Source organism: Conger conger, chromosome 7 (assembly GCF_963514075.1).
Source record: "Conger conger chromosome 7, fConCon1.1, whole genome shotgun sequence".
NCBI classification, from domain to species: domain Eukaryota; kingdom Metazoa; phylum Chordata; class Actinopteri; order Anguilliformes; family Congridae; genus Conger; species Conger conger.
Window position 1 is genome coordinate 25,397,619 of NC_083766.1, and position 26,225 is coordinate 25,423,843.

The window sequence follows — 26,225 nt, forward strand, 5'->3', positions numbered from 1 at the left end:
AGTAGTAGTAGTAGTAGTAGTAGTAGTAGTAGTAGTATTGTTGTTGTTGTTGTATTTTGTTATATTTTTAATTGCAAAAATAAAAAAGGAAATAATGAATCTCTCAGTTCTGCTACTGATAAGACTATCGGAACTAAAACATCAGACACTTTCATCCATTTAATGCGAGCGGTACATCGGCATGCTCGAATAAGAACTACGATTCCCACAACTATCTCCAAAAAAATCACTTGAAAAGGTTACTGTGACTTGTTGGAATGGAAGTTTTATTGAAATAGGCTTCGCTTTCTACAAGGGACAAGAAACTACGTTCCCAGAATGCAAAGCGTTTCCCATTGGCCCTCTCTGTCGTCCCTGTTTCATCAGCTCTGTTCAGTGGAAGCGGCGTGGGTTTTGCTCGTAGCGTTTTCTACTTGGACTTTCTTATTTGTTTAGAAAATCCCACTTAGTCCACTCAAAATGACGGTATGCATACTCGTTGTTTATCTGTATTATTTTAAAAACACATTCAGCTCCATGCTGTGTCTTCGACATATCTTTGTCTACAGAAGCGATACACAGTTGGCTAGCTAACGAGCTAACAAGTTAGCTAGCAATAGCGGTATATTGCTGTATGGAAACTGTCACTGTGTGTCAAAATGTGTTCATTGTACGTGTATTTTAGGAACGAAAGGGCACTGCGAAATTGGACTACCTCAGAAAAATTGAGTTGGAGGTCCAAAAGAAATGGGAGATGGAAAAAGTTTTTGAAAGCGATGCACCCAGTACTATTGGTGGCAGCAAAAAGTGAGTTTTGTAACGAGGTTTGCGGGCTTGTTTAGTGACATGTCATCTGGTTAGTCATTTTTTAATCAAACTGTAACGAACCAGCTAATTAAATGTAATCCTCGCTGGAATGGATCCATACGATTTATGTGTACTATTAGCTAGCTAGCGCTTATATGCTACAGTAGTTTCGCATTGTAGCCGCTTGCACCAGATAATTTTGCATGAACTGCAAATTAACTGTGATTACATATGTGATTAAGTATAGTAGGGCACAGAACGTTTTGCAAACGTTTTGTGCCCACTTTTATCACCTTGATATTTCTTTATTCATGTGTATTAATGTGAATTCACTTTCAGCAAGAACAAGTACTTTGTCACCTTTCCCTACCCCTACATGAATGGAAGACTCCATCTTGGTCATACTTTCTGTCTGTCAAAATGTGAGGTAGGTATGCCCGCAATTGCAATAGGTAAAAGTTAACTATCTGCATACAGAGTAATCCCCATATAATGATCTTGCATTACAACCCCTTGCTTACACATACAATCCCTTGCTTACACATACAATCTGACTTGTTTGCAGTTTGCAGTTGGATATCAGCGTTTGAAAGGAAAGCAATGCCTGTTTCCTTTCGGACTTCATTGCACCGGAATGCCTATCAAAGTAAGTCCTCTGTTTCTTGCATCACCAGTTCAGGCGAAGTGTTGTGGTTACACCTCCTGTTTCGTTCTCACATCAGTATCGACCTTCGGTTTAGGCCTGTGCTGATAAGCTGAAGAGAGAGATGGAGCTCTATGGATGTCCACCCCAGTTCCCAGATGAGGAAGAGGAGGGGGAAGATGAAACAAAAAAACTGGGGGATGAGATCATCATCAAAGACAAGTCCAAGGGAAAAAAGGTTAGGGCTTGTTTGCCAAATTTACCGATTTTGCTCCAGCTTGGTGTCTTGGAACTGTATTTTTGGAGGTCAACTTTATTAAAACACACACGGTGAGTTAAGATGACAGTTTTATTTGGCTGAGCAACAACATGGCTTCTTTAACAAGCCTGAAAATATTTTTGATAATCCATGGCAGTCCTTTTAAGGTTACGCGAACACTTTTTCCAAGGCCTTTTTCAAAATTTTCAGCTCCTTAAATGGGTTCACTGTAGGGTCCTGCTGATCTCCTGTACCTCCAGAATGGATCTCTGTTCTGACCGGTGTGTAATATTTCACTAACAGTCCTGATTTGTCCTTCCACACCCTTGTCAGAGCAAAGCTGTGGCCAAGTCTGGGGCAGCCAAGTTCCAATGGGACATCATGAAGTCTCTGGGCATGCAGGACGAGGAGATCATGAAGTTTGCGGACGCAGCTCATTGGCTGGAGTACTTCCCGCCGTTGGCCATTCGGGATCTGCAGAGCATGGGAGTCAAGGTGACCAGGGGACACTGGGGAACTGAGCTTTGATCAGAAAGCCTGCTTTCTTTCTGCTAGCGTTTCATCTGAACTGGCTTCACTTTTTTATCTGTTAGTGGAACTATAGCCAGAGATTGGCGTTAAGTTGTTTCACCAACTGAAATGAGTACAGTTTAACTTTAGAGATTATGGGTCAGTAGTTAAGATGTGTGTGCTTGTACAATGTACTGTACGTTTATATTCCTGGTGTATATTTCTTATGGTTATCCATTCCTGAAGCACTTCTTAGCTACAGACATATATTAATGTTAAGCACTGCAGACTCCACTTGCATCAGATTGGTCATATGCTTATCTTGCTGCTGTTCTTTTACTTGAACTATGCCCATGTTTGTCTGGCTTTTGCAATGTGCATTGCATGTATCTTGCCACAAACACTTTGGTTGGTGCACAGAATAGGAGTTCTAATAGGAGTAATGAGATCTGTACTAATAATTTCTGATATGTCGGATCCAGGTTTTGCCAAATGAAACTCACACTAGTGATCTAGCCAGCAATTTGGAATGAGCACCATTTTTTGGCATGGCTAGATAGCACATGTTTAAGACAGAAGCTGATTATCAATGTTGATGCTGTGTGCCGGTTAACCCATCCATGCCTCCATGTCATAAATCAGGAACCTTACAATTTGGTTCACCCTCAAATATTGCGACATTCTTTTTGGCATTATCGTGCCACATTACATTTCTTACAGTGCTATCTAGCCATCCACACACAGCTACAAACAAGTGATCATTCATGTTTGATTTGGGTTTGGTATGCATTTGGCCAAATGCATGTACATCCAAAGCAAACGTGTACCGTATATTTGGCCAGTTTGGAAGCCGAATCCTGGATTTGGTGCATTCCTAATGAGATTATACAGTATACAGTTATAATAATGAATATTCATGGTCTGCTGTAGGTTGACTGGCGACGCTCCTTCATCACGACAGATGTCAACCCCTTCTACGACTCCTTTGTCAGGTGGCAGTTTATGATTCTGAAGGAAAGGAAGAAAATCAAATTTGGGAAAAGGTGAGTTTGCGAAAAGATATTGCAGATATTTGCAATGTGTCCAGTGTGATATGACTTTCATTATTATGTTCTTAAGGATAATTAAGCATTGTTTCTGATGCCTCATTCTTATTACAACACCTATTTATTTTTATCAATGTTCACTCTAATTCTGGTTGCTTTTCCCCCCCCATTATCAGTGCTTGGTGGTATACTTTATATGTTATGTCGAAATTTAGAGATGTGAATTGCATTGTTGAACAGTATGAACACACAAGCCTCATTTTGGCAGGTATACCATCTACTCTCCGAAGGATGGACAGCCGTGTATGGATCATGACAGACAGTCAGGCGAGGTGAGCGTTTTGACTTTGTTGGGATGCTAGTTAAACCAGGATTGAATTAGCGTCTGGCTTTAGCGTCTGTCTGTATGGCTCACGACAGACAGACAGACAGATTTTGTTGTGATGCAAGGTATTTGTTCATAAGACAAAAGCTACTTTACAAATATTTGTTTACCTGTAGGTTGCGTGCCATTTCTTAAGATTTTTCTTTCCAACAGGGAGTTGGTCCACAGGAGTATACCCTCATTAAAATGAAGATTATTGAACCGTACCCCTCAAAACTAAGGTATGGATATGCAGCTTTTAAAGTACCTCTCTACTCTACCATATATATATAAACAGTTTCTGCTTTCAGAGCCTGTGAATATCTACCCTGTAGCTGACCGAATATATGCAGTGGTCTATTAAGTCGTTGCCACAGAGGGCTGTGTGCGTGTAGGTTTTCATTCCAACCAGTTAATGCTAATCGGCACAGAATATTAGCAACAGTTGTTATTAAGACGTAAATAACACTAAATACAAATGACACGTATACATATACACTTTATATGCATTATGTGCAAACCCACAGACCCAAATCAGCAAATAGTTTAAATATAATTATATAATCAAGATCTGATGCTGGAATAAAAACCAGCATAAACGTGAAGTTTGAGACCACTGATGTACAGTCTTGGAGGCAGGGTTAATTCTACTGTCAAAGCATGTGACAGTGTTTACCCTATGGCTGAGTGAGTCTACAGTCAAGAGGTGGGGCTGACGCCTAACTGCCTCCTCCGATTCGTTGGCAGTGGCCTTAAAGGTAAGAACGTCTTCCTGGTGGCAGCGACCCTCAGACCAGAGACCATGTTCGGACAGACGAACTGCTGGGTCCGGCCCGATATGAAGTACGTGGTCTTCGAGATAAGCAGCGGCGACGTGTTCATCAGCACGCGGCGGTCAGCCAGGAACATGTCCTACCAGGGCTTCACCAAGGAGAACGCCGTGGTCCCGGTCGTCATGGAGATCCTCGGGCAGGTACACGCCTCCTCGGTTATGCATTATTAGCGATGATGCCAGGTGTTTTCTTAATCACGCATCGTCAGTCTAATCTTATATCTCCTAAAAATAACAATTCTACAAAGCTTTAGCGATAGACTTATTTTATAATTTCATGAATTTTATCAATTTATCACAGCGCTATGGTTTATTTGTATGGGGCTTTGAATCAGCGTCATTACCTAATTGAGTTCGGTGACGTTTATTGTACAGAAAGCGGGATCAGCTCTCTCCCTCACTCACTCACACATGCGCACATGCACACACACGCACAAATAAAAAATGGCCAAGCTGTAATTCCCACACACATTTATTAACCTGGGCAGACTGAGATAAGAAATGTCTCAGAGAAACTTCTTTTATATGTGTATATATGTGCTGAAATAAGGAAAGTGCAGTGTTATCTTTCCCACAATGCAGTGGCACAGTGTGTGTTTTAGCTGCTTCTCTTATCTTTTCTCCCAGGATATCCTCGGCTGTGCTCTGAGGGCCCCTCTTACCTCTTACAAGACCATCTATGCCCTGCCCATGCTCACCATCAAAGAAGACAAAGGTGAGCGGTGCTGGTCTCTTCTGCTCTGATGTCTCCAACAGCATCCCGTCTTTGTGTAGGAGCTGTGTGAGGGGGGATTGATGCTGAGGTTACAATAGTGCAGAGTCTGAGGAGGACTGTGGTTAATTCAGGGGTTATGGTAATTCTAGTGCAACTCTTGACTCTGCATGAAAGTTTAATTTTTCACATCTAGTGAGAGTGAATTTAGTGCATTCCCAGCTAACACAAAATGTTCTCGCAATGTGACTGGAAGATTCTGTCACTGTTATAACATTGCTACCGCATTGCAGCACCTTCTTTTGTGTATGTTTTTGTGTTAGCAGGGTCCCCCCCATCCCCCCTCCCTTTCTTGTCTTTTTTATGTACATCGGTGTTATATCCACTTTTGGAATAATGACTTCACGGAATGGGTATATCATGGTTTTAGATGTCTGTATTGTTTGGAAAATGAAGGCAGTGTGTTTGTTGAGGACAGAAGAAGATGGTGCCAAATTAGTTTTTAATGCACTGGAGCTGTCTTCACTGTGTTGGAGTCTGGGTCGAGTCTGGGTTGACTCGTTTTTTTTGGTGAACGCAGGTACTGGGGTTGTCACCAGCGTTCCGTCTGACTCCCCTGATGACATCGCCGCCCTCAGAGATATCAAAAAGAAACAGGTGTGTTCCCGCTCTGCTGATACTGCATCGCTTGGCAATTTCCACTCACCGGGAGTTCTCTTCAGCAGACCTTGTATTTGCGCTTTTATGTGTGTCCTGTTGGTTGTTAATCTCCACAAACACCCAAAGGTTTTCTTAGAATTTTACATTCAGTTATGGACATTGCTGACGCTCCATATCCAGAGCAACATGCCCAGCTTTTTGCATTTTATATTACATTGTGTAATAATATGGGTATCTATCCATTTATATGGCTGGATAGACAATGAAGCAATGCAGGTTAAGCGCATATCTCTGGTGGTGGTGGCCAATGAGTGATATGAGCTACGTATGCTGCTGACAACCATTTTGTTTCCTTACGCAGGCACTGAGGGAGAAGTACGGGATCGAAGACAAAATGGTGCTGCCGTTTGAACCAGTAAGTGATGCCGTTAGCGCTCTCCCTGGTACCGGCAGTCACGCTGGCTCTTCTGGCCCGAGCGGGTAGGTAACGTGGGCTGCTGGGTGTTCTCCTGCCGTCTCCAGATTCCCATCATCGAGATCCCGGGGTATGGGAGCCTGTCGGCGCCCCTGGTGTGCGACGAGCTGAAGATCCAGAGCCAGAACGACCGCGAGAAGCTGGCCGAGGCCAAGGAGAAAGTCTACCTCAAGGGCTTCTACGAAGGAGTGAGTCACCGCCAACGCTCCCTCCATACAGCACACTCGGGGACAGGCGGATATACGCTTGGAAAAGGGTACCTTCACTGAATTTCTTCTGGGAAAAACCCAGCAGTGTAAACTGACCCTGGAACAAGAACAGGGTCTGGCAGATACCATAGCAATGTCACCGACCAGAAGACTCATCACCAATGTACTGTACCTTGGATTATTATCATCTTCTATAACATTGTAATATGTCTGAATGTAAGCTGTGTTGGGATGCCCCAGCCCCAGTCCGCATGTGCACTGAATCGGAATTTGATTCTCTTATCATTGGGGACCTCGGTGGAATGAGAGCTAGCGCTTTAGCTCATTACGCTAGCTGTGTGACCCAGGTGCTGGGGTGGGTTAAGCGGCGGCTGGATGAGTGTTCCTCTCCTGGCTCTTCCTTCCCTTCAGGTCATGCTGGTGGAGGGATTCAAGGGGCAGAAGGTTCAGGATGTGAAGAAGCCCATTCAGAAGATGATGGTGGAGAAGGTAAAGAGACCATCCTTTAGCTGTTTTAAAGACTGTGTTATGAACTTTTTTTTGTTTTGTTTTGTTCATCGACTTTAGTTTTTCCCCCTTTTTATTTTCAAATAAGGGCGAGGCGCTGGTCTACATGGAGCCGGAGAAACAGGTGATGTCACGTTCGGCAGACGAGTGCGTGGTGGCCCTCTGCGATCAGTGGTGAGTGAAACCAACACTTCAGCCGCTGCCTGGGGCTCATCTGCTCGTTACATCGCCGTTACGGAATTTCAACCCATTTCGCTGGTTAAAGAAACTCGATGCAAAGGCTGCATACTGCAAAATAACATGCGTGAATTCACGTTCATTGACGTTTCGGTGCCAGACCTTCATCAGAGTGTGAAACACAGCAAGGTAAACGCCAGAGAGAGAGCAGGCGAGGTGAGTTGACTGTGTAATGGACTGCTTTACTTGATTAGTGAAGTGCTGAGTAACAACAAGTCCAGGAGACCCTGCGGCCCATCCGGACCAGGAATGAAGATCGCTGCTTTAAAGTCTGCGAGGTCTGCTGATCAGATCGGCAGTTATCTATAAGATTTGTCACATCCAACCCACCCGTGTTTCCTGTCAGGTACCTGGACTACGGAGACAAGGAATGGAAGCAGCAGGCCACGGGCTGCCTGAAAGACTTGGAGACGTGAGTAAAATTAAGTGATGGTTTCCCCGCTTTTACACAGGATCGGCGGTCTGAAATTTTATTTTTTACCGATTGTGCTAGCATTCTCTGTAGCTGAACGCTTTAAGGGTCGCCGAGGGCAACGTCCTATGGGCAGGGAGTAGGAGTATGCCTTCATTGTTGGGGAACTCCTGACAGTTTGTGGTTTGGAACTTTGGAACTGTTTTGTGCCTTTGAGTGAAATGTTGAGTTTAAAGGGTGAAACGTAGCTGAAGATGGGATGACTGCTATAGAGAGGGCTTATGTTAAGCAGTGGGTATTCGCTGAGTAATATAAGCGGAGGTAGACAGCCCAGGGGTCAGAAAGTAAAAGTAAAAGTGCTATTTGGTTCTTCCACTCCTAAACCCAAGCTCTCACTCATTACTCCTACCTTCTGGCTGAAAATGTGTGCTAATGAACGAATCCAGGTGATGGCAAAGGAAATGGAAAAATGAAGCTTTTTTTGGGGGGGTTTTTGACCTTTGCAGGTACGGTGACGAGACCAGGAAGAACTTCGAGGCGACTTTGGCTTGGCTGCAGGAACACGCGTGCTCTCGAACCTACGGCCTGGGTGAGGGGTGGGCCGTGGGGCGTGGCAGGGCAGGGAGGGTGGGCAGCGGGGAACGCAGTCTAGCCTCTTCCCCTCACGGAGACCGGCGGACACAGGGAACTTTCTCTGTCCATTCTCAACGGGGCTTTGGGGGAGCATGTTCTGGGTTAGGTGTGGTTCTGTAATGTCTGTCAGATAATCTGCTGAAGCCTGGTGCTGAGCCACATTACACTACTGTAAGCCCACTCTCTGAGTTCATAATTTAGTGCTTCCATTTCACATTTGCTTTCTTTAATTCCCATTAGTAGTGGAGATGTGATTCTTTTAAATGGAGTTAAATCCATGCAATGGCCATGATCAAATATTGACCTTGTCAATAAACTCTAATCCTACCCTGTTTGATTATTCTGTTCTTAGCTGGATGCAGTTGCTTTCAGTTCAGTCTGTACTCATGATGCGGTATGTCATAATACAAGGAACCTGTCACAATATCTGCATATCGTGACATACATTCTTTGTCATACTTCATAGTTGATTGAATATATTCTTCTTTTCAAAAACCAATATTCTGACTGTTTTGGATAGACACTAACTTGTGTAATAATTACACATTTTCACATCAACTTGGTAATCTGTTCTTATGCTGAAATTAATTTTAAAAGGTCATCATAGCAATAACATATAAAATGTGATTCCAATGTTCAGCCGATTGGCTAAATTACTGCTGCCCCACGGGAATCAACATTTGGGAATGACGCGCCTTTGGCCTTTTGCCGATTTGAGCAGGCCTCTGACTGTGTGTTTGTTGCCATAGGAACACGGTTGCCGTGGGACCAGCAGTGGCTGATTGAGTCCTTGTCGGACTCCACCATCTACATGGCGTACTACACCGTGGCCCACTTCCTGCAGGGGGGTGTCCTGAATGGCCAGGGTCCTTCTCCCCTGGGCATCAGGTACCCTGCCCCCCTTCTTCCCACTCACTTCACTTTGGAATCTGGAGAGCTGGGCTTTTCCAGCTCGTTTGAATTCCAATCACAAGCGATGGTTTTTCCCATGAGCGCGGGATTAGCGTAGCGAGGGGGCTGATCCTCTGGTTTGGAACCCCATGTCGCGCTGGATATAAAAGGCTGACTGGCACAGAGCATGCATGGTAATCCCAGCTTTGGTGTCCTGTTCTGTTGTTTTTGTCTTTATTATATTTTACCGGTTATTTTAGCTCAGGTGGAGCACCTAACCGAAGGGCATATACATTTCTAAATGTAAATCTCATAATTAGTACCCTGTCCCCTGTTGTCTTGTCTTGGGTCAGTCTAAGTAAGGAGCAGCCTATAGCCTAGTGGCCAAGGTGCTTGACTGGGACCTGGAGGGTTGGTGGTCCACGCCCCTGCAAGGGGCACAGCTGCTGGGCCCTTACCCTCTGTATTGCCCCAGGGGATATTGGCCCCTCTTTAGTCTAATCAACTGTCAGTCATTTAGGATAAAAGAGTCAGCTTAATAACTGTATTGGGTCTAAGTATGTTGTGCTCCTTTATGCTAAATGCTAATACTAGAAATGACTCTGTGTGTGTGTGTGTGTGTGTGTGTGTGTGTGTGTGTGTGTGTGTGTGTGTGTGTGTGATTTTCTTTTACACCTGCATCAGACCAGAGCAGATGACCAGGGAGGTGTGGGATTTCATCTTCCTGAAGAACTCGCCCTTCCCGAAAAGCGACATTCCCAAGGAGCACCTGCAGCGGCTCCGGCGGGAGTTTGAGTACTGGTACCCCGTGGACGTGCGCGTATCGGGGAAGGACCTGGTGCCCAACCACCTGTCCTACTACCTGTACAACCACGTGGCCATGTGGCCTGAGGACCGGTGAGCGGACCGCCGCGACGCAAACCACACGCTTACCGTACGCTAACCGTACACTTACCGCACACTTACCGTACGCTAACCACACGCTAACCATATGCAAACCATATGCTTACCGTACGCTAACCGTACGCTAACCGTACGCTAACCGTACGCTAACCACACGCTAACCGTACCCAAACCATACGCTTACCGTACGCTTACCGTGCGCTAACCGTACGCAAACCGTACACTAACTGTACCATTTCCAAAGTGGAGGGGAAAGGATGGTATTAAATATTTTCTTAAGTTTAAACCTAATCTAGAGGCATATGTACAGACTTTGCACCCTAAAGTTCACCCTGGATTAAATGAGTAAATTAAAGGACAAAGATTGAGCATACCCCGGCCAACCCCCCACCCCACCGCAGTCTTTTGACCTCTGTATTTTTGGGTCTCGAGGTGTCTCTTACACCCCTGCTGATACCTGATCCTTATACCTTACCATCATACTAACAGGAAACCGAGGGAATCTTTTTTCTGAAATTATAAATCAATGGTACATTTTCCCTGTCCTCACTTTTAGGTTTTATTTGTCTGATTTTTTTTTTTATTGATATATTTTTGAGGATGTGAAGTCATTTATCCTTCTCTCTGCCTGCAGTGGGAAGTGGCCACAGGCGATCAGGGCTAATGGACACCTGCTGCTGAATTCGGAGAAGGTGAGATAACCTTCCTCCCGTTCCGGGCTCCGGGGAACCTGATATCCAGCCCGTGGGTGACCTGAACGCGACCGAGCTGAGGCCGCTTGTCTGTTCCATAGACGTTTTTGAAACCGCCAAAGTACAATTTTCCTTTTACCAGCCAGAGACCTTACATGGCTGGAGATGAAGTATGGCCGGGTCTGTGTCATGCTCTTAGCGTGTGAGATACAGTGAGAGTCACTGGGTCTGTGTCATGCTCTTAGCGTGTGAGATACAGTGAGAGTCACTGGGTCTGTGCCATGCTCTTAGCGTGTGAGATACAGTGAGAGTCACTGGGTCTGTGTCATGCTCTTAGCGTGTGAGATGCAGTGAGAATCACTGGGTCTGTGCCATGCTCTTAGCGTGTGAGATACAGTGAGAGTCACTGGGTCTGTGTCGTGCTCTTAGCGTGTGAGATACAGTGAGAGTCACTGGGTCTGCCATGCTCTTAGCGTGTGAGATACAGTGAGAGTCACTGGGTCTGTGTCATGCTCTTAGTGTGTGAGATACAGTGATACACAGTGAGAGTCACTGGGTCTGTGTCGTGCTCTTAGTGTGTGAGATACAGTGAGAATCACTGGGTCTGTGTCATGCTCTTAGCGTGTGAGATACAGTGAGAGTCACTGGGTCTGTGTCATGCTCTTAGCGTGTGAGATACAGTGAGAATCACTGGGTCTGTGTCATGCTCTTAGCGTGTGAGATACAGTGAGAGTCACTGGGTCTGTGTCATGCTCTTAGTGTGTGAGATACAGTGATACACAGTGAGAGTCACTGGGTCTGTGTCATGCTCTTAGCGTGTGAGATACAGTGATACACAGTGAGAGTCACTGGGTCTGTGTCGTGCTCTTAGCGTGTGAGATACAGTGAGAGTCACTGGGTCTGTGTCATGCTCTTAGCGTGTGAGATACAGTGAGAGTCACTGGGTCTGTGTCATGCTCTTAGCGTGTGAGATACAGTGATACACAGTGACTCGGTAGTGAGAACAAAAGTCCTTGATTTCTCCAGACAATGTTAAATGACACACATTACAAATTGGCACGTGGGGAGACATTACAAAAATAAGAAACCACCTATCACTTGCGACTACAGATTTTTGTGGTAAAAATGATTGGCTGTGTTTTGTCCATATGGTTACCATTGAAAGGGTTGGCTGAAACTTGAGCTAGCCTCACTGGTGCGCAGTGTCTCTCAATAAGACCAGGAAGTGGGCTTCAGAAAGAAAGCCTGGTTTTGGCCTTCTGGTCTGTTCCTGCAACAATGCACAGCACCATTACATTACATTAATGGCATTTGGCAGACGCTCTTATCCAGAGCCACGTACAGTTGATTAGACTAAGCAGGAGACAATCCTTCCCTGGAGCAATGCAGGATTAGGTGCCTTGCGGATCTTATTGTGGCTACACCGGGAATCGAACCACCGACTTTGCGGGTCCCAGTCATGTACCCTAACCACTAGGCCACAGGCCGCCCAGGGCTCCCTGCAAATGAATATCTGACCTCACACTTTGTGTTTCTCTTCCTTCAGATGTCCAAGTCTACAGGGAACTTCCTCACCTTGAGCGAGGCGGTTAGCAAGTTTTCCGCTGACGGTAAGATGTGGCAAATGGACAGTTAGATCTTACCGTTTATGACAATATAAAGACAAGCTGAATTCAACATTCCTCAATTTAGTCAATTCTTCATAGCCGTGTCAGCGTGTCTTCAAGTATATATTCTCAAAAAAATGATTAAATTCTAACACTTGTGCCTCTTCACACCATATTTCTTTTTCTTCATCCCCTTCCTGGAAAATGAGATTTAAAAGATTTTACATCATCATGTACCTGAGGGTGTGCATGTCGATCAACTGTCTGTTACCGTCCTATCAATATCTTTTTCACACAGAGGTGTATGTCTGACATCCCCCTCCTCATTCCCAGAAAGGTTAATTTCCCTGGTGCATGTGTCATATCAGCTAGCGCTGCTCTTACTTCTGTTTCAGCTAGTCTTAACGATGGTGAACATTGAGTCTGAAGTATCTAAAGTTTCTAAGAGTTCACACCCTGCCATCACACAATCATCAGCATTTAGAGGCCAGTTTATTTGGTGAAATTCATGAGATGAAAGCTGTTTATCACGCAGAGATGGAAAGAGTGTGTGTACTCACTAAGCTGCGTTTAAGTTTGAGTTTAAGTTTAAGTTTGATTTTATGTTTGAGTTTGTGTTTATGTTTATGGCTATGTCTGAGTTTGTGTTTGTGTTCATGTTTCAGTTTGAGTTTGTTTCAGTTTGAGTTTGTTTCAGTTTGAGTTTATGTTTCAGTTTGAGTTTATGTTTCAGTTTGAGTTTGTTTGAGTTTGAGTTTGAGTTTATGTTTGAGTTTGAGTTTGAGTTTGAGTTTATTTTTGAGTTGGAGTTTGACCAGCCTCCCGCGTGCGTTCCCAGGAATGCGCCTGGCGCTGGCGGACGCTGGAGACACGGTGGAGGACGCTAACTTCGTGGAGACCATGGCGGATGCGGGCATCCTCCGCCTCTTCACCTGGGTGGAGTGGGTGAAGGAGATGATAGCCAATCAGAACAGCCTGAGGACCGGGCCTGCCGACACCTTCAACGACAGGGTCTTTGCCAGGTCAGCCAGCGACGGGGTCGATGTAGGGGGTCTCCCAAAGTTCCTTACTCTCCTGCTATTCATTTCTGCGGCTAGAACTTTGTGCTTCATTTGATTTCATTCATGCAAGTTGTTCTTTTTCATTGGCTCTCACACAACTCACCGCATATTTGTGTTCTTGGGTTGGTATATAGACCCTTTGCTCCAACAGACAGCAGTGCAGTTAACTGTCTCTGTATATCTGTCTCACCCCCCCCCCCCCCCCCTCTCTCTCTCTCTCTCTCTCTCCCTCTCTCTCTCACTCACTCACTCTCTCACTCACTCTCTCACTCACTCACTCACTCACTCACTCACTCTCTCACTCTCTCTCTCACTCTCTCACTCACTCTCTCACTCACTCTCTCACTCACTCTCTCACTCACTCACTCACTCACTCACTCTCTCACTCTCTCACTCACTCTCTCACTCTCTCACTCACTCTCTCACTCTCTCTCTCACTCACTCACTCACTCACTCACTCTCTCTCTATCTCTCCATCACTGTGCAGTGAAATGAACGCTGGCATCATTAAGACGGAGCAGCATTATGAGAAGATGATGTACAAGGAGGCTTTGAAAAGCGGCTTCTTTGAATTCCAGGTAATGGAAGTTTCATACACAGCTCATCAGTGCCGTTGTGCTTTGTGTTTGTTCGTCACTGTTCATCATGATATCCTGCAGGTTTCAGTTGCATTAAGCCAGTGGCACAGCAGATAAAAGGGACAGAACGGAGAAAATCGGCAGGATGTTTTTTTATTTAGTTTTTTACCACGTTTCTCCTCCCCTCTTCCAGGCGGCGAAGGATAAGTACCGGGAGCTGGCGATCGAGGGCATGAACAGAGACCTGGTCTTCCGCTTCATCGAGAACCAGACCCTGCTGCTGGCGCCCATCTGCCCTCACCTGTGCGAACACACCTGGGCGCTCATGGGAAAGGTGAGTTAGCCCACGACGGCCTCGACGCTAGCTGCTATGAGGCGGTTAGCTTTTTTAAAATTTATCCTTTATTTTGCTCGGGAGGTCCCATTGAGATCCAATATCTCCTCTTCCAGGGAGTTCTGGTCAAGGTTAACCGCAGAGACTGTCACATTTAAAAGAGAGAGAGAAGGGGGGGAAAAAAAAACATTTCAACAATCATATAACACGTAAAAATGTAAACGCAGAAAGAAGTATTTGAAAAAGAACCATGTAGCTTGGAATGTTTTTTTTTCTCTCCAAAATTCTGTCATTCCAGTATTGATTGTGTCATCAGCATTAGAACATTATGATTAGAATGTTCTTAAATATTCAGTTAAGAACATTCTAATCACACATTTGTGACCTCACTCACATTTGTGACCTCACTCCCCCCATGTCACTTCCTGTCCCTGCAGAGCGGGTCCCTGATGAAGGCCTCGTGGCCCCTGGCAGGGGCCGTGGACGAGGTGCTGATCCGCTCCTCCCAGTACCTCTCCGAGACCGCCCACGACCTGCGCCTGCGCATCAAAGCCTACCTGCAGCCGCCCAAGAGCAAGGTGCCTGCCGCCCGGCATTCTGGGACTGCACCCCCGCTGGGAGTACATGCCACTGACTCCGGAGGCTAACCTAGATCCTTAGTGCCGTGTTCCTAACTTGTGACAGTACCATCTTCTTACAATTGATGATGTGAAGCATATGAATATTGATGAAGCTGCACTGATTGGACACTAATTGGGTCCGTGCCCATGCCTCCTCATTAATATGTATAACCTTCACATCAGTGTTCAGAAGACAGTATTGTGACAGAACACAGCGTTAACAGTCCAGTTAGTCTATTGAATATTAATTATGCTGTTCATAACTGCTCTATAGCACTGGAAACTGCTTTTCGAAGGGTGGGAGGGGGAAGCTGACCACTGTCTGGTGATTTTTTACTGTCATCATAAGTCATGGATGCAGAAATCCGGCCCTCATTTTCTGTCCTGCCAGGTAGTTAACTGAACAATTACTGCCACTGATTGACAGGACTGTCTTCACACCTGACTCCCAGGTAAAGAGGGTTGAGTAACAGGCTCATAGAGGCCCAAGCCGTACTAGGGCCTTCATGATGACGGTAAAAATTAAAGTAAATAAACTTACATTTTGTAACCCGATATAGAAGCTAATTTTTCCCATAAAAGAAATAGCGTTTTAATATGTTGAAATGAATACAGTGGCGTGTGTTAATGCACTTGAACCGAGACCGCGGGAATGCTACCTACTCGGAAAAAGCTAATTAAACGATGTAGCCCCCGAGCTAAAGCAGAATTACTCATTTTAAAGCTGATTACGGCACACAGCGCGGATTAGAGGTGCACTTCGCACCTCTGTTATAGCCTATATTCTCCCAGGGGTTGGGGGTGGAGAAACCCCCCCTCCTCCCCCCACCCCTTCGCCCGCCCCCACCCCCCCACCCCTCGGTCTGCAGAAATAACTGCTGAAAAAAATCTCGTTCCTGCTGTGATTTAAAGGGACCTGACACCTGTCATGTAAAATGAATGCATGGATACCTGGGCTTTATTTGGCAAACAGCCGCCCCCCCCCTTGTGCTTTTCAGAAGCAAGGACTGCTTCTGAGCAGCATGCTGTATTACGAAAAACGATTACCCTCAGAAATGAATAATTAATGTTTAAAAATGAAAATGAATTCCATTTCTTCGGCGTGTATCTGTTGCCGAGCGATAATGGACCACAGACACCAGAGAGCTTCGGCTCAGTCCAACCCAGGGAACTACAGGGGGGTTTGGGTCTGACTGAGACCAGCTCCGGTCTGGGGAACTACAGGGGGGTTTGGGACTGACTGAGACCAGCTCCTGTCCGGGGAACTACAGGGGGGTTTGGGTCTGACTGAGACCAGCTCCTGTCCGGGGAACTACAGGGGGGTTTGGGTCTGACTGAGACCAGCTCCGGTCCGGGGAACTACAGGGGGGTTTGGGTCTGACTGAGACCAGCTCCGGTCCGGGGAACTACAGGGGGGTTTGGGTCTGACTGAGACCAGCTCCGGTCCGGGGAACTACAGGGGGGTTTGGGTCTGACTGAGACCAGCTCCGGTCTGGGGAACTACAGGGTGGTTTGGGTCTGACTGAGACCAGCTCCGGTCCGGGGAACCGAAGGGGGGTTTGGGTCTGACTGAGACCAGCTCCGGTCCGGGGAACTGCAGGGGGGTTTGGGTCTGACTGAGACCAGCTCCGGTCCGGGGAACTACAGGGGGGTTTGGGTCTGACTGAGGCCAGCTCCGGTCCGGGGAACTACAGGGGGGTTTGGGTCTGACTGAGGCCAGCTCCGGTCCGGGGAACTACAGGGGGGTTTGGGTCTGACTGAGAGCAAGTCTGCCGTTACCTGATAAATAACCCACCGCATCGCTTAGATTGACATTAACACTATCAAACGGGACAAAAATGAAAATTAAATGATTCAAAAACTGAAAGAAATTGAGTAAAATAAAACGTGAGTTAAAATGACAGTGCTGAGGGATTGCATAAACATTTCATCATTTGCAGAAATTTGAAGTAAGTTTGAATAATTTACATAGTTTAAAAAGAGGAAAAAAAAACACACACAACTAAGGGCAAAGAACATTTCTGAACTAACTTTTCTGGAACTTTCCTCGGACTTGTAATAGGATTAGCGTTAGAGGCTCATGCGTGTAATTCAGCTGAAAAACAGTAAATAGCTGCCCAAAGTTATCGGCCCTGTGAGGGCTGTTTCAGATTTTTTTTTATTGTGGGGTGGAGGTCTGCTGCAATTTTCTCTAGAGCCCATCTCCTCAGGTGGTGTACAGATGTGGGGTTTATTCTTTAAGATATTTGTTGACTGTATTTAGGCCTATTATTTAGGTGTTCCTCATAGATGTTCAACACGTCATGCATTGATGTTTTTCACAATATAGTTCAACTTATAAACGTAAACACTTAAGTTGGAACTGATGATGTCCGATGTGTCTGAAGATGAAACTGATGATGTCCAGTGTGTCTTGTTTTTGTTTTTTTTGGGTGGCTTTTTGTAGAAGGGTGACAGCAAGCCCCCAGAGAAGCCCAGTCACTGCACCGTCTACGTGGCCAAAAACTACCCCCCCTGGCAGCACAGCGCCCTCGTCCTGCTGGGGAAGCACTACAAGGTGAGCATTCCCAAATCTGAGCCCCCCGCTGATACCCGTGTTCAGTTCTTCAGGTTACTTTGCATGGACCAAAGTAACCGTCTGTTCCATCCCTGTTCCCACTGGCCCTGCCAAAGGGTGGAAATAGTGAATTCAGTGTTTATGGAGTGTTTACAGCGGGGGGGGGGGGGGGGTCTATCCCATTACCTGTCACCCCATGTGCCCCCCATCCCCCCTACAGGAGCCGCCCCCCCCCCCCCAAACGACACGTAGCAGGTTTTTCGTTCGTGCGAATCTCAAGCTCTTGAACCACAACGTTGTGCTGCATCTGAACCTGCATTGCATAAACCGACCACTTGGCGGCGCAGTTCACTGGAACACGGAATTAACTAGTCTCATTTCATCTGCAGTTGATATTTTTTGCCCTTTCAGAATAAAAATGTATGTTTCTCGTCTGACAGTTTATTTGAGACGCGAGGCCACCAGTGCTGCAGCTGCCAGCGATGCTTCTGAAACATAAATGAATCTTTTCCGGCCCAACGTGGCATAATCTGGCAGCAAACACACAGCTGTGCTTCTCTTTCCTAAAGCTGTCTGCAGTTAAAGACGATTCCGGGGCCATATTAAAGCACTCAATCCGGCCCCAGCAGATTTCTTTTGTCCATCTTCCTCATTGAGCTCCATTTCCTCACTGCGAGATGTTTTCCCACCGTAAATTTAGGAGCTTCACTAGATTTATGTGCGTTCTTGGGGTTTGGGCAGACAGGCTCATTTTGTTAGCCGGCCGGTTTTTCGTCTAGCTGCCTTGTTGAGGGAGAGACTCTGTCATGTCGTTTACCTCAACTTTTTAATCTGAGCGCATGAGACAAAACAAATTGCAGTTTAAGATGCCCGTTATCAACTCCTTTATATTTGAAAAAAGCACAAAGTAAATATGTTGCATAATTAGTGATTTTTTGTGGGGTGCCATGTTATGACACGTGAAGTAATTAACACCAGTTAAATTGGAACAATGACATCCAACGTGTTTTCAACGCTACACCTTAATCGTGCGTCTGATACAAACTCACAAGCAGCATTGCTGTGTACTTCATTGCTGTATTGTTTGGATCTTTGTGAAGTTCTGACTCTTTGGATGTGAGAGCCAAGCCCAGTTCACGTACAGGTGGATGTTGAGTGTGCACACATTCGCTGTAAACTGCAGTCTTTACTGTACTTTCCCCCTCTATACCCGGGTTCCTCCTGAGATTTCTTCCCATTGAGGAGTTTTTGTTTCCACATGTGCTTGCTGTTTTGGGGTTCAGGACTGGGTTGTGCCCCTTTTTGCTCCTTTTTTGCCCTACTGCAAAGCGCCTCTGTGACTGTTTTCTCTAAAAAGTGCTAGAGAGATCAGTTTGACTGTAAAATGGCGGTTGGGGAATGCTGATGTAAAATGGCGGTTGGGGAATGCTGATGTAAAATGGCGGTTAGGTAATGTTGATTTAAAATGGCGGTTGGGGAATGCTGATGTAAAATGGCGGTTGGGGAACGCTGATGTAAAATGGCGGTTGGGGAATGCTGATGTAAAATGGCGGGCTTGTTTGTCACTCACATTCCAGAACAACGGCGGCAGTCTCCCGGAGAACAAGGTGATCGCCGCAGAACTGAGCGCCATGTCCGAGCTGAAGAAGTACATGAAGAGGGTCATGCCCTTCGTCGCCATGATCAAGGTGAGGAAGAGGAGGTGTGTGTGTGAGTGTGTGAGTGTGTGTGAGTGTGTGTGAGTGTGTGAGTGTGTGAGTGTGTGAGTGTGTGAGTGTGTGAGTGTGTGAGTGTGTGTGAGTGTGTGAGTGTGTGTGAGTGTGTGAGTGTGTGAGTGTGTGAGTGTGTGAGTGTGTGAGTGTGTGAGTGTGTGAGTGTGTGAGTGTCAGTGTGGCAAGTTTCTATGCTTTACTGAGCTTGTCTGTTGTATTGGAACCTATGAAACCAACCAATCTGCACAGAAACGTATTTGGTCCTGGTCTGGTGGCAGCATATGCATGTCTCTATTGAGCGGGGCCTTTCTGTGTAGGGTCTGCATGTTCTCCCTGTGCCTGTGCGGGTTTCCTCCTGGTACTCTGGTTTCCTTTCCCAGTCCTGACATGCAGGTTAGACAACTGGGGGGATTGACAGGCCATTGCTGTAAAGGAGCATATGTGCTCAGGTAACATACAATGTATAATTAAAAGTTACATTAAAAAAATATAAAAGTTAAATGCTGGTGAAAGACATAATCGCATGTAATTATATGCAATTTTATGATGCAAATTGATGGAGAACAGTGTCAGCGAGTTGTTTGGCTACATTACCTGACAGGAATTTACCTAGAGCTTACTCCGACATAGCTTCCGCATTTGTTTCCGTACTATCCATTTATATAGCTTCATATATATTAAAGCAATTAATGTCAAGTACTTTGCTTGAGGGTGCAACGCCAGTGTTCTAGCTGGGAATTAAACCTGCTCCTTTGGGTTTATAACCTGCCCAGTTCCTTACCCATAATCCTGCACTGTGTTGTTGTCTGTCTGGAAATGTGCCAGACAAGAGCTGTGAGTGAACAGGATTAATATATGAAAAATGTATTGCATATTAAAGAAGCGTACAGGAATTTTACAAACCCATTTTGAAAGCTAGCTTGACAGGTACTAGTTAGCCAGCAAGTCTGTTTGTCAGTTGTGTAAGAAAATGTGACAGTATAAGCAAACTCATTAAGTTTATTCAATCTAGTGATGTACTGTAGCTTCCCAACTGTCAGGCCTACTTAATGAGTGTAGAAGCCTGAAGGTAGCGTCGTCTGCAATTATTTTTCAGAAAATTATCCCACATATCCTGAATATAGTGTTGACCGCTGAGGCAATAGTAATCAGTTATTACAAAAGAGTTGACATGTAAACGGTTGGCATCTATATAGCGGCGTTATCCATAGCGCTGTGCAACTGATGCTTCGCATTCACCCATTCATACAGGCACTCGCACACCAACGGCGATTGCCTGTTATGCAAGGCACCAACCAGCTCGTCGGGAGCAATTGGGGGGTTAGATTTCTTGCTCAGGGGCACTTCGACACACCCAGGGCGGGATCGAACTGGCAACCCTCCGACTGGCAGACGACTGCTCTTACCGCCTGAGCCGATGTCACCCCCATGTCAGGGGAGTACATCCCCACGTCAGGGGAGTACATCCCCACGTCAGGGGAGTGCATCCCCACGTCAGGGGAGTACATCCCCCACGTCAGGGGAGTACACCCCCGCGTCAGGGGAGTACATCCCCGACTCATTCGAAGCAGAATACTACTTTCTCTGCACGAGCGGCTCTCACGGATGGAAAATCCACCGGAGCGGGGCAGGTTGGACCTCTCCTCTCGCTAATCTCCTCTCACTCAGCTCTCCTTCTGATTGGACATTTGAGTGCTTGAGGACAGGACCACTCCAGAAAATGAACCAGGGAGGTGTGTAATGGAGGCATGTTGGAATGTTACTGTTCAGCAAACACGAATGTCAAGATAGCAGTGAACGGACTATTGACAAAGCTTCACACCGCCTGGACTCCGCTGTCCAAAAGAACAAGGCGGCGACTGCGTGCTTTGGCAACGTGGTAGAGAGGGGCCTTCGGAAGGAGAAATAACACGAGCCTCACCTGTTTGAGCGGTTATTACTGAAGACGAAGCCTCTGGAATCTGTTCAAGTCCTCTTCTCATATGCAGCTGCATCCTGGCTTAATGCCGGAGAGAGATACAATTCAAAACAAGGCTGTCAGAATTGAACGCAAGCACTTTCAGGATAAATAAAAGCAGTACATGCATTATGCATTCGTCTAAAACCACCAACAAGAGATTAAAGAAGAGATCGTCTTATTCACTGTACAATGTCGAACATCACCGCAGACTGCTGTGGGGTACACAAGCCCGACGGGTTAGATGGCAGAAACGCAGCGCTTTGTATTTGCAAAACCGTAATCAAAAAGTTTAACACGCAGACTTTCTGAGCAATTTCTGTGGTTTTGAGGAGCCAAAGGAAAGAAGCGCTCTGTATTCATAGGCTATTTTTACATCAGCTTTTACACCATGATTATGAAGGCAAAGTTTTACCTTTTCTCGCTTGTCTATTCACTCCTTTCCTTTTCTTTACGTACATTTGCTAGTTCTCATTTTCGACTTGGATGAAAGTCATTTTCAAAAGTGTGGAAAAAAAATCTTTGAGCAGCTGTAAGTTCTTTTTTTTTTTGGTCTTCTCCGCAGATGTTAAAGAAACTCAAAAAGCAATATAAAAAGGCACTATCCAAACAAACCCACAACAGTCTGTCTCTCTGTACATTCAGGATAAGAGGAGACAATGGGGGGGGGGGGGGGGGTGTAGGGTGTTGGGGGAGCGAGAGGGAGAGGGAGCGTGAGCAGGGTCTTTGTGTTGGCATTTGACTCTGTCAAACAGCATTCTGAATTTAAAATTCAGCTCGACTCCTCTGTCTGCTAAAATTTCTCAAAGCCTTGTTTTGATCACACAGCAAGAGACCGATTGCAAAATCCCACTTCATTTTTACATTGTACATTTCCTGCAGGTCTTGTATTGGAACATACAGTTTTTGTTTTGTTTTGTTTTTCTACAGACTGGTGGCATGAGCTACTGGCGACTTATTGCAGCCGCCCTACTTGGTTTGCTTTGCCTTGCTTTAGTTTGCAGTTTGCAGATTCTAGGGCTGCTCGGAGAGGAAGTGGGCAGGTGGGGGGCGGGGGGGTTGGGAGGGGGTTTAGAACGATTTCATAAACCAGAGGCATTGTTATCATATGTCACCGCCTGTGTTAAAACAGGCAGGTAATCGGCAGGAGGCTAGATGAGGTATGGTTCTGATCCGGAGCGGTTCTGATTCTGAGAGGTTCTGATCCGGCACGGTTCTGATCCGGAGCAGTTCTGATTCGGAGAGGTTCTGATCCGGCACGGTTCTGATCCGGAGAGGTTCTGATTCGGAGAGGTTCTCTCGTCTTTTTCCGCAGGAGAACCTGGAGAAGAACGGCCCGCGGGTTCTGGACCTGCAGTTGGAGTTTGACGAGCGAGCGGTCCTGCTGGAGAACATTGTGTATTTAACCAATTCCCTGGAGGTAGTCACTTCTTTCATCATATTTCACATACTTGAAAAATATTTATGTATATTATGATTATGTGGAAAGTTATCAGACTTTTTGACTTAATTGATAAAACTTCAAAGAGGAGATTAATCTTTCATTTTGTTTACTCCAGATTGTCTGCAAAAAATGTTAAAATGTATGTAAATAAAGACTAATCCAAACTTTGATATGGTTGGGTTTAATATGTACACTTAAGAACTACAAACACCTGTGTAAGATTCAGTTAGTCCATATATTTAAAATCTTATCATATTACCAGTGAGGCGAGACATTTTTGACTCATTTGAAGAATTGGCAGCGGGTTAAGAAAATCTCACTTGCCAAGCAAACAGTAACTTGAGACAAGCTAATATCTTTCTACTTCGTAGAAAATAGAAAGATTTGTAGTCTCAATACGAGACCAAAACCCTTAAAACAGTGTTGAAGTGGTCCTGATAAAACGGTGTTGTGCTCGCCTCTCCCCCCCTGCAGCTGGAGCAGATCGACGTGGTGTTCGCATCCGAGGCAGACGACAAAATTAAGGAGGACTGTTGCCCGGGGAAACCGTTCAGCGTCTTCAGATCAGAGGTAGATTAATGAAGCCCTTATCGGGCCTGTCAGGCAGACACACGGATCCGTCTCGCGTCCGACGCGCGGAGATTAATCATCCCCCGGAAAAAGCGCTCGCTCATCCCGCACGCGGTCTGCGCCGTCATTGCCAAAGCCGGTTTTTTATTCTTTAATTATTTTTTTTCTCCTCTTCTGAACCTCAGCGATGTGATTGGCATCGTGTCCGCCGGTCTATCATTTTACTGTTATTAGCTTCGCCTCATCGAATTCTTCCATTAATAATTTTTCAGGACTGTCTTCAGATATGTCAGGTTACATTAATGTGGGTAAAATGCAGGGAATTCAGACAGGAAGTACCCATACACTTAAAGCATGAGGCATGCTCTGAATTGAAATGATACCAGCGCTGAGGTTGATGTGTGGGGGCTTGGGCCTCCTTTTCGTATGGTGTGCGCATCTACACCTGCTGTTCGTAAATGTCAGTGCTGACCAACCCTGTTCCTGGAGATCGAACATCCTGTAGGTTTGTGTCAACCCTAATTGGGCACACCTGTGTACTAATTATCAGCTCACCGAGATCTCTAGCTGTTGAATGAGATGTGCTTTGTTAGCGTTGGAGTGGAAACCTACTAGATGGTAGATCTCCATGAACAGAGTGGAACAGCCCTGCTTTAGCTGTTGAATGAGATTTGCTTTGTTAGGGTTGGTGTGAAAGCCTACAGGACGGTAGATCTCCAGGAACAGGGTTGGGCAGCCCTGCTTCAGCTGTTGAATGAGATGTGCTTTGTTAGGGTTGGTCTGAAAGCCTACAAGGACGGTAGATCTCCAGAAACAGGGTTGGGCAGCCCTGGTGAAAGTTGTTCACCTGTGACATGTTCATCTCCCCGGTGCTCTCTCCCTCTAGCCTGGGGTGCCCGTGTCCTTCATCAACCCTCAGCCCTCCAACGGCCTTTTCACCACCAAGATCAGCATCCGCCAGGGCGACAGCAAGGACAGCGTGGTCCGACGGCTGGCCAAAGTCAACCGCTCCATCAAAGGTCAGTCCAGCATCAGCTCCAGACCTGCGCTCAAACTGTATTCCTTCTGGATTCAAATACTTCTATGCCCTGCAAGGCGGTGTAGATGGGTGGGGTTTAGACTTTTGGATCATTTCATTTGCTCCAATACACCAGGCAAGCTTAGTGAAATGCAGACCAAAAAACAAATGCCATTTCAACCCAAGTCTGATCAATTCAGCGGTTGCCGCAGGCTAGTTCTCACAGTTTATGTCGAGTCTGTTGGCGATCTTTGATCGATTATGTTTGAGCGAAATGCACACGCACACTAGCCATTAAAGTCACTTCCTCGTAATAGAGTTTCTTCAGCGTCTTGGCTAAATTCCCGCTCTGACCGTCTCAGTTCCCCTAAATGAATTAGCTGAATACATCCTCTCTCCGGCTGCCTCGCATCAGCAGGTGCTGTTACCTCGAGGGTGAATAAACCTGCCTTCCCTTTCCTCTCGCAGACCTGTCCAAAGTGAAGCTGATGAGGTACGACGACCCCCTCCTGGGCCCCCGCCGCGTCCCCGTCCTGGGGAAGGAGGAGCAGGGCAAGTCGGCCATTTCGGAGAGGTGCACCTTCCACGTCGACCTGGCCGGCAAGAAGGTCCACGTGGCGGACAACGGCCTCAGCGTGGACATCGGGGACTCCCTGGTGTACCTGATCTAGCGGAGCCCAGCCGGCCGTGTGGGACATTCGACAGGGAGCTTCGGAAGCGCCAGTCTGGCCCGGTCCTGGAGAGCCGCAGAGTCCGCTGGTTTCTGTTTTCACCTTAAATTAACGCCCAAGTAACCTGGTCAGGTGAGCTAGCGGTGTAATCGACTGCTCTGATTGGTTAATTAAGTGTAGAGTGACAGGGAAGCCAGCGTAGCCTGTGGTTCTCCAGGACCAGAGTTGCCGCTCCAGGCCTGGTCCACCCTCACAGCCTGAATACTGGCCACCATCAAGGCCTCTCCTATTGGCTGTTGTGTAACGGGCTGATTATGCAATGGCTGAACCACACTCACACACACGTTAATAACGGTCTGGGTACAGAGGTCACCCAATCCCCCAAATACGAGGAACAATCAGGATTTCATTTTGTGCTCCCTATAAGGTCTTATGACAGATTACAAATTATTATTCATGTTCATTATTATTCAATTTTTAAAGGTTTTTGTCTAAATCCGTCCTCCAGGTTTATTATGTTTTTATGTGTTTTTTGGGGGTTGTAGGGGCTTAGGAGAACCTTCCCCCCGCCCCCCCATTCACGCACAAGCACACGCACAAGCACACGCACACACACGCACGCACACGCACGCACACGCACGCACACGCACGCACACGCACGCACACGCACGCACACGCACGCGCACGCACGCACACGCACGCACACACGCACTTCTTTTGCATGTGCAGCAGTAGATAATGAGCTGTGCCAATACTACTGATTTTGCCATTGTCAGGTGGAGACATCGTTTCTACCGTTGCGGTTGTTGTGGTTAATAGTGCGATGTGCCTGCACCTGTCCAAGATATGAGCGTGGTTCAGCTGTGTCTGCTTGGTGGTTTTCCATAGCTCGGAGGGCGTGTGCGTGGGCTAGACCTGGACTTTGGGCCGTGCTTACAACGGGCACGTGAGCTCGTATCTTTCTGTACAAATAAATAAAACCCATTTTTCATGTAATAAAGACGCCCCTCAGTTGAGTCTGTGTGTACGCGGCTTTCTTTCTCGTGTCGTTTCCTTGCTTTTGAGCGTTCGTTTTGTTGCTCAAGGTGCCGTATCCAAAGGGTTCCACTCACGACGAAACCCAGTCTTTTCAGACGACTTCATCCGTCTTAGTAAATATCTTCTTTTCTTACCAGTGGCGGGTTTCAGGGTGTTTCACGCGGAAACGGAGAAGGGCTTTTTAAAGCAGCGCGTCTGATTCTGCGTGGGAGAATAGGCAGTTCTCTTTTCTCTGGCGCCGTGCTCTCCGCCTTCGACCGCGAGAGGAGATGCGAGTGGCGCGGACG

At 46.4% G+C, this 26,225-nt stretch overlaps 1 protein-coding gene across 1 annotated transcript; it reads left to right on the forward strand.

The window, feature by feature from the left end:
• The first annotated feature begins 327 nt into the window (after window positions 1-327).
• lars1b (leucyl-tRNA synthetase 1b) lies at window positions 328-25,916 on the forward strand. Its single transcript, XM_061249903.1, has 32 exons — window positions 328-465; window positions 665-786; window positions 1,126-1,213; window positions 1,352-1,432; window positions 1,527-1,667; window positions 2,022-2,183; window positions 3,129-3,241; window positions 3,513-3,576; window positions 3,783-3,850; window positions 4,356-4,581; window positions 5,068-5,155; window positions 5,733-5,809; window positions 6,174-6,227; window positions 6,335-6,475; window positions 6,908-6,985; window positions 7,092-7,177; window positions 7,587-7,652; window positions 8,159-8,241; window positions 9,035-9,173; window positions 9,861-10,073; window positions 10,714-10,771; window positions 12,318-12,381; window positions 13,217-13,400; window positions 13,927-14,017; window positions 14,211-14,351; window positions 14,789-14,929; window positions 17,418-17,528; window positions 19,106-19,216; window positions 22,513-22,617; window positions 23,116-23,211; window positions 24,098-24,230; window positions 24,698-25,916. Exons 1-32 carry the CDS (start codon window positions 460-462, stop codon window positions 24,898-24,900), a joined length of 3,534 nt encoding a protein of 1,177 aa, XP_061105887.1. The 5' UTR covers window positions 328-459; the 3' UTR covers window positions 24,901-25,916.
• The last annotated feature ends 309 nt before the right edge of the window (window positions 25,917-26,225 follow it).

Bases quoted from the DNA above. Each gene is read 5' to 3' on its own strand.
- lars1b (XM_061249903.1), top strand. The intron at 7,178-7,586 runs GTGAGTGAAACC...GTTTCCTGTCAG, and splicing joins GTGGCCCTCTGCGATCAGTG to GTACCTGGACTACGGAGACA. The intron at 8,242-9,034 runs GTGAGGGGTGGG...TTGTTGCCATAG, and splicing joins CTCTCGAACCTACGGCCTGG to GAACACGGTTGCCGTGGGAC.